General features: G+C 19.2%; 1 protein-coding gene across 1 annotated transcript; it reads left to right on the top strand.

Annotated features, from left to right (window-relative positions):
- Window positions 1–2,642: 2,642 nt before the first annotated feature.
- Window positions 2,643–4,925, top strand: LOC128963319 (uncharacterized). Its single transcript, XM_054309823.1, has 6 exons — window positions 2,643–2,658; window positions 3,247–3,474; window positions 3,863–3,883; window positions 3,979–4,020; window positions 4,409–4,512; window positions 4,590–4,925. Exons 1-6 carry the CDS (start codon window positions 2,643–2,645, stop codon window positions 4,923–4,925), a joined length of 747 nt encoding a protein of 248 aa, XP_054165798.1.
- Window positions 4,926–9,135: the final 4,210 nt, after the last annotated feature.

The raw sequence follows: 9,135 nt of genomic DNA, 5'->3' as shown, positions 1-9,135 counted from the left end.
AACCSTAGYTTTTATTGTCTAAATAGTTAACTATGAAATAACAGTAAAGTTTTCATTAAGTCATATAATACTGTATTTTATGCAAATTATATGAAAATRAGAGTGAAGTTTAAATGAATTTCTACGGTATTTATATATAATTGTTTAAATTCATAAATSTATTATACTTTTATGAACTAAAACAATTGTTTGGGCAAACAAACAAAATAAACAGTAATTATTTTATGTAATATGAATAATATACTTGTAATTTACTAAAATTAATTACTTAATTTTTTTATTATTATTAATTATATGACTCTTATATCGATAAAAATTATGCGTAAATAATTTGTGTTTAAAAATGAAAAATGTTATATTAATTACCGGTAATATAAGTATTRTGTTTATGTTTATATATATCTATATATGTTTATACTGTTTTATATGTAGAAAATATTATATAATATAAATTATATACAGTATATATAGTTATACTTCCGTACCATCGGATACGGTTAGTGCCAAAACTAATGCATATATTACTATAGTTTAAGTGTYATAATTTAAATACTAATTACAAATATTGTGTTCACTTATTTCAAATGATTATTTTCGTCAATATTTTGTGTAAATTATTTTTTGAATGCTAACCCAAAAATTCATTTTAAAATTAGTTTCTAAACAATGAAAAAGTTTATGTAATATTTTTTGCATTATAATGTAACCAAAATTAAAAAGTTTTTTCTGCATATATTATGGTTATTATTAATATTAATTAGTGTTTTAATTTGTATATTTTTATTTTTATCATTATAGTGAGACTTATTTATTAACTTATTTAAAGATTTTAAAATAAAATAGATATAATTTTAAGCGGAAATTTGAAATTTAAAAAATGTTTAATATTAATATTTTATTTATATTAATTATGTTTTATAATTTTTATTATATGTTATCAAAATTTTAAATAAATTATTAYTAAAATATTTTTTWAAATTTAGTATTGAAAAGATAAAATTAAAAATATATATTTAGTAGTTTTCATTGTATTGAATACAATAAGTTATAATAGACTGTGCAATGTAATAATACTATACAAAATTTTTAAAAAAATTATAGTAAACTTTATAAATTATAACAATGATTTGTTAATAGCAATCTATAATAATTAAATTATAATTTTTACTTCAAGTAACCTTATAACTTATAAAAAAAGTTCAAAACATAGGTTAATTTTTAGTCAAATAAATTATTATAATTATATTTGTTTTATAATTTATTATATAAACTAAATTTTAACACAACATATACCAACAATATAATAATTTAATATATCAATATAATTTATGTATTAAAACTATTTCTCATTAAAAACTATTTTTTTAAACAACACTAACAACAAAAATCAAAACTAAAAAATATAATAAATAAAACTAAAAGTGTAAACAATTAGAAATATAATAGTCAGCAAAATAGTATTTAAATAGTGATATATAAATTAAACAATTAGTATTGTTTTTAATACTGTATAAAAGTATAAATGCAGAAAATAATAGACATTAATTAATGTCTATGTCTATGATTGCCCTTATATTGTCTATTCAGGTGATCCGGTCCATCAGCAAACTAGATTAGTACTAACATATTAATAATACTTATTTACTATTTAAAATACATGAGTGGGTGAGTGAGTGAGTGACTAACTATAATACATAACAAAYATAATTATAGTATAATATGAAAAACAATTAACAAATTTATTATTATTTAATAAATTGTCTAATAATACAAAAAAAAAGTTTATTTTTTCTTACACTTTTTTTGTACAAGTATTTATAAGTACTAATTATTTATCAACAAAAAACAACACAAATTTATCATTAGAGCTAATTGAGTACAAAGCTTAACCTTACAAATCAATATCAGGTTATATTRAARTACTCAACTGTRTGTGTRTGTATGTATGTGTGTGTGTGTGTGTGTGTGTGTGTGTGTGTGTGTGTGTGTGTGTGTGTGTTTATTTGCTTTAGTTAATTAATTAATTATAGCTTAGATAATATGCAATTGAAAATTGTTTTGTAACACTAAATCTAGCTTATTGTGTGAATGTCATCAATATATGTTTTTATGATGGATTGAGTGTAAAGTATTGACAAAAGTGCATAATATATATGTTTTACATTATTTAAGTTTATGTGTTACATGAATATTATTTTTTAAAATATCATAGATAAAATGTCAAATTATTTTTTATTTGTTAATAAAATTTTTAATTTATTAATATTATAATTCCTATATTAATTGATATATTAATAAGAGTATAAAAATAAATACTGTATTGAAATAATCATATAAAAGTATAATATTAGATTAATAAAGTTTTATTAAAATTATTTAATAATAATAAAATATTATTAATATTCAATATTAAATTACTAATTATAGTATTTATTAAAAAATAATATCAATTATATATAAAGTTATTATTTATAAACATTCCACTAAAAAATATATTTAAATAAACTTATTTAAAAAAATTGTTATATTAATATCACATTTATATAAGATATTAGTGTCGATACGGATAATTGGTTTTTAATATTGTAGTAAAAAAATTTAAGGGTCATTAATATTAAGACYACGATTATAGGCGTAAATTAATGTCACTATCAGTGGGTAATTGGTTGACAATATATAAAATTCAGATGATATTTTTTATATACATGTCATTAAATAAACTTTTAATAGATAATATAAAAAATAATAACAATAGAAAAAATAATAAAATTTAAATATTATTAAGTAAAATTATAGCACATTAGCAGACAATAGAGACTAATAGAAGTTTAATAAATAAATCTAAACCTTGAATTATATACAGTATTACAATATATTACAGTAAATTACATATAAAATTAGGACCTCATACTAATAGGTGTAYACAAATTTTGTGGCCAATTTATTTTAGATACATATTCAATTTGTATTATATAAACAATTTATAGACTAATAGTCTTATAAAATGAAAAAAAACAAATCAGTTAATTGTTATAAATAAAACAAATTTGTAATTAATTAGAAATACCYTAAAGTATATAAAAAGGCWCTCAAAAAATTATTAACTTAAATTAGTTTTTATAAGATTTTTGGAAAAAATTTATTTATTTAATATAATTTTATTGATTTATTTATTTATATAAAAATAAAATATGAAATTGAATAACATMTATATATTACTATGTATTACATATGTTATATTTTCAGTAGTAGTGTTTAATAATTTGGTTTATGGCGATGAAAAAGTCGATAATACTAGACTACAAGTGAGTGAAACTTATCTAAATTATGACCGAAAATATGTATTAAATGACACAAAAGACTTGGATGTGGCGGCCGGTGGTCATCATCACCACACGGCTCATGGATCTAAACATACGTCACACGGCGGAGGAGGCAGTAAAGGTGGTCACAGTGCTGGACATAAAAAACATGGTCTGATTTTTGTAGTTAATAATTATTAAATGTTTAATTATTTAATATTTAAGTTTTAAACATAATTTATGTTTATTTTTTACTATTTATAAATTACATTTAATAKAGCTTTATGTAAGTTTGAATTATATATAAATATTTAGACAGATATATTAAAATATTATAGAATATATAATATTTTTCAAAACAATAGTAATATAAAATATTTAGTAGTTGTATATAAAGTTTCAATTGTAGTATTATTTTATACCAGAAATAGACAGAATATATATATATTATGTAAATTGTATGCTAATTATTGTACTCTACTGTATATATGATATAAACTTTTGTTTGTTTGTTTTATTGGTTGTGTAATAATGATTATACTATGCAATGGTCTAATCAGGTCAACATGGATCATCATGGGGTATGCTATGCTAATTGATATTTTTGTTTTCTAACAATTTATAAGTAATCATTTCACTGTAATTGAATCTACATTATTATTATTATTATTATAAGGTCATCAGGGACATGGCAAACATGACAAATGGGGCAAACATGGTATGCAATAGCAATACATAGCTTACAAAAAAATTATTTAAATTCTATTAAATAATATAAATAATATTGAGATAAAGTATTTATTTATTTTCTTTTTAAAATGAGATCAATATTTAATTCATTTAACAAATTGTTGTCAWATAAATTAAAAATTTTTAGTGACAACAAAATTAATAAAAAAATTTTTTAGAACTATTATAATAAACAAAAAAAATAATTTAGGAAATAGATATTGTTGTGTTGTATAAATAAAAAATTGTTTTTATTACARTATTGCAGTTTTTTACTTATAAAACATTTGTCATAAAGTTAATAATTTTAAAACTACTTTCATTTTATTTTATTTTAATTTAATTGTATTGTATAATTCAATAAATCATCTTAAAAGGACATGGAGCCTATCATAAAAAGGGAGGTAACAAACACGGCAGTCATTGGGGTAAACACGGAGAGGGACATAAAAAAGGACATTGGGGTAAACATGGTAAAGAGGTGGGTTTATTATTATATTTAATTAYTTTTTAATCAATATTATTAGTTATTAAAATTATTTATTGTTTATATAATAGAAAAACTGGAAGAAAGATAAGGGATCGGGTTATGTGAAGAAGTGGTCGTGGGATCGGGAAAAGGGCGGCAAAAAATCGCACGGATCTCACGGCGGACACTCATCAGGCCATAAACACGGCTCACACGGYGGACATCACGGTTCTCATCACTTCAAAAAAGGTGGACATCACGGACATGGATCCCATGGTAGCAGTGGTAGTCACGGACATAAAGCTCACGGCAAGAAACAYGGATCGCATGGCAGCAGTGGACACAAGAAGTCGCACTGGGATTCATGGCATCCCAAACACCATCACTCGAGCCATTGGACTAAACATAGTCACGGAGGACATTGACATTGATTAAGACATTGCTTAAGACATTGATTATGACATTTCGTAAATAAACCAAACATTTCATAATTTATATATAATTTATAATTTTGACTTCAAATGTATTATACTATTTATAAACTATTTATATCTACAATATATATATATATTTTAATTATGTTACACGATTATTGACATCATATATTTATATATTATATTAATAAAATAAAAATTATTTATTTTAAAAAATACACACATCTCTAGCTATTTATTTGATTAAAATGTTAATATTTTAAAATGTTTACATTTAGTGTAATATATAAATTGTATTAATAATATATTATTTTCTTTAATTTTTAATAATAATTATTTATTTTTTTGTACATTTTAAAAGTATCTATTTTTGGACAATTTTATAAAATGGTAAATAATTTTATGTTAATAGTATAAACTAAAAAAATAAAAACAAATATTTCGATAAGCAATAAAATAGCAAAAATATAAATTTAATATAATTAAACAAATAATTTACTAACAAATAGTTTACTAACTAAATAATACTACAGTAAATAATACTACAGTAAATAATAAAGTAGTATATTATATATAATAYTATAATTTAATTATAGTAACTATACTTTAATTTATAATACAATGTCTATTATACAGTATATCCGCAAATAATACAATTAAATACTATTATTAATAATTCCCATGTAATTCAATAATATACATCTATTTAATCTGAAAATTGAATTTATATGCAAAAAAATAATAATATAATAATTATTAGTGTTTTCACAAATCCGAATAGTTTGTCGTATAATAAAATAAAATGTCATAATATTAAAATAAAAAAAAAATATTGTTTAATATATAGTATTAAAAAATATAAACAAGATAAATATTTTTATTATTATGTCAATTATTATTATATTACAAATTATTATGTTAAAAATGAAAAATTAGATTATTTTGTGAATATAAAAAATAATAATAGTTACATTTTGTAACTTACAAAATAATGTTTTTATATTTACTAATAATTTTTCCAATATATAAAACATAACATAAAAACAAAARTCTACACTTTTGTCTAATAAAACAATACTGTGRKTAACTTTAGATACTTGTGTTGAATATTATAGCAGTTTAAAATAAAACAGATAAAATTTTAAAACTTATTAACTTTTATAATAWATTATTTAATATTGAATTGAAATTGAATTGAAAACATATAYAATTTACTAAGATAAATTTATTTGCAATAAAAAGTTTATAAAAAATGTTTGARTATGAAATACAGTATAAATATATTGTACTTTTAACTTATAGACTAAACAAAAAATAATATTTTGTAAAAGTAATAAACTAATAAAAGTTATATAAATATTTGTCTAGAGAATTTTTTGAAAGATTGAAAGAAWATTTTGTCTAATATATACTATTTTATAACATATAATTATATAATATAACTATATAATTGGTTAAAACATTAAATCTATGTCTTTTTTAAATCAAATCAAAAATTTAGACTTTTTTAAAAATGTATGAATATTGTTTAAATTATACTTTATATAGATTTTTAAATTAATAGATCACTTAATTAACTAAAAATTATTATAAATGTTTTTACATTTTATATTTAGAAAGTTTTATCAATAATTTTATTATACATTTTTTTGCACAACATTTTTTTATTATAATTTTAATTCGGAAAACTTTATTTGAAAAATAATGTATTTTTTACAGAAAATGTATTAAATATTTTGTTTTTTAGTTTAACGTAAAGATAGAAATAATTTTATATATTTATTTAATATACAGTATTACACAAATCGATTGTAAAAATAAGATAATATATAATATGACAATAATTTAAAATAATAATAATATTTTTATATATTATATCAGATACATATACATATATAAATTTAACAATGATATTTTAAAATTACGATTCATAYTATTTTTACATAAATAATAATATTATATTTATTTAAATATAAATGTTAAAATTGYTTATTGACAATAAATATTTATTAAATATGATAATATTTTGCTCAAAATTACATAAAAATTAATAACTAACTAAATAATAACAAAATAATTATCAAAAAATTATTGAATGAATAAAAAAATTTAATATTTTTTATTTATAAGTGCTTTTTATTTAATATTTAATTMTTAAAAATTGTATAAAAATTAGTTAAAATAAATATTTATTAAAATTAAATAAAAGAAATAATTGATAAAAATATATTGATATTATTTTTAATCTCTTAAAATATAACATATATCAAATAAGTTATATGAATATATACATAAAAATTTAATATTTAATAATAACATATAACAAAATAAACAAAATAAAATTTTTGACATTTAAATAATAAACTACACAGTATTCAAAAAAAGTGTAATTATAAAACAACAAAACAATTAATAATCATAATATTGATCTAATTTGTCTAATATATAGCGATATGGATAGTACACAGAATCGGGATCTGATTGCTTTCGAGAGTGTTGTCGTTTTAGTGTTAAAATATAGGCCATCTTATGGTCTACCGGTGCCGATGAGTAAGAGGACTTCTTAAAGCGAAACTCATTTGATTTGATACACTCCTCATATARTTTCARTATCTTTYTCTGTTGATTGCTTATCGGCATAAACGATGCCGACTTCATGGCCTCATTTATAGCACCTGTACCGAGAGATACACAGTGTTTGTGTCATAAAATTAAATGACATAAAAGACAAAAATATAATAAAAATTAATTTCAGTTTATCTTTTTCTATATTTACATAACTAATATAAAAACAAATGTTTTACATTAAAAAAAAGTATTTAGTAGCTTATGTGACTAGTATATCATATTTTATTATTTACATATAATTTATATACTATAACACTGTATATAAATAAATATAAAGTCTAATTTTTAGTAAGAATTTAATTAAGAAATTTCTATCTTATTTGTATAAATGACATGAAAAGTAATATAAAATTAATTTTATTAAATATTAGATTTTATTTAATAAATTGTTTCAATTTTTCTTTGGAATTTCAATGAAATAGTAATTGTGAATACAATATAAACTTTGTACATATTAGTAATATGTGTGTATATAAAAATCATTTATTTTAGTTAAAATAGTTGTTAAATATTTATTTGTTCATTCAATGAGAATAACATTATTAAACATGATTTAAATATTTATGATATTTATAGCAAATAAAATTAATTATAAAAATATTATAGTTTATTACTAACACAATAGACATGAATGTAATGTAAGTCAATTTAAACTGAGGTTTTTGTCTATTGTCTAAAAAATGAACTTTTTTTTATATATAATTAAGTGTTCAGACAAACGAYAAATCAATTAAATAAACATAAAATAAGAAATATTTTGTAAAAAACAATTAAATTAATAAATATTTATATATATATAATCAATATATAAATACCGCGATTATTGTTGTCGAGACAGTGAAACCTGTCGGGAGCTTTGAATCGTTTGTAGGCCAGAGCTAGGATACACTCCAATGATATCGTAAAATAGATGGCAAACACTAAAAATATAGCCGTTTTCATCATTTATATTAATTATTGAATAATTATTGATGCTATCGCATACAAAAAAAATATTAAAATTTTTAGTTTTTTTCAAAYAATTATAGTATTTTGTCTATTTTTAATAAAACTGTTAAAATATTTTACTTAGTTTTTTATTATATATAAGAAACAAATATTATTTTTGTTAAATAATATTTTTTMCGGATATTTGCTACACAAAGATAATAAAAGTTTTATTGAAAAAATAAAACTATAAATGAAATATATCAACAGGTTGTCTATAGTTTACACTCACACAATGGACAGGTATGTSTTATGTTTAGTAAATGCCAAAACTTATATATAAGTTTGCTTTAAACAGATTGCTTTTAGAGAAAATACTGACTGACACTTAGTTTTATATTTATATATATTTATGTAAGAATTTGTCAAAATACCTTATACGCGTTTTTTGCTATAACACTAATAATCAAATCATTTAAAGCATAATTAGAGATGGGCAAATAGAAAGTTTCTGATAATTTTACAGGAGAAAGTTTCTAGAAAATTTCTCAGGAATAAATTTCTATAGAAATATAACTTAATTTTTATGAAATGGATATCTCTATATCTATAGCCTATTGTAATACTATATTAATGAGACATAATA

Source organism: Oppia nitens, unplaced genomic scaffold (assembly GCF_028296485.1).
Source record: "Oppia nitens isolate AA-2021 unplaced genomic scaffold, nextdenovo-longstitch-racon4-pilon3 scaffold7_pilon_pilon_pilon, whole genome shotgun sequence".
Lineage (NCBI taxonomy): Eukaryota > Metazoa > Arthropoda > Arachnida > Sarcoptiformes > Oppiidae > Oppia > Oppia nitens.
The sequence above is the reverse complement of the archived record's forward strand: the minus strand, read 5'-3'. Positions and strand labels throughout refer to the sequence as shown.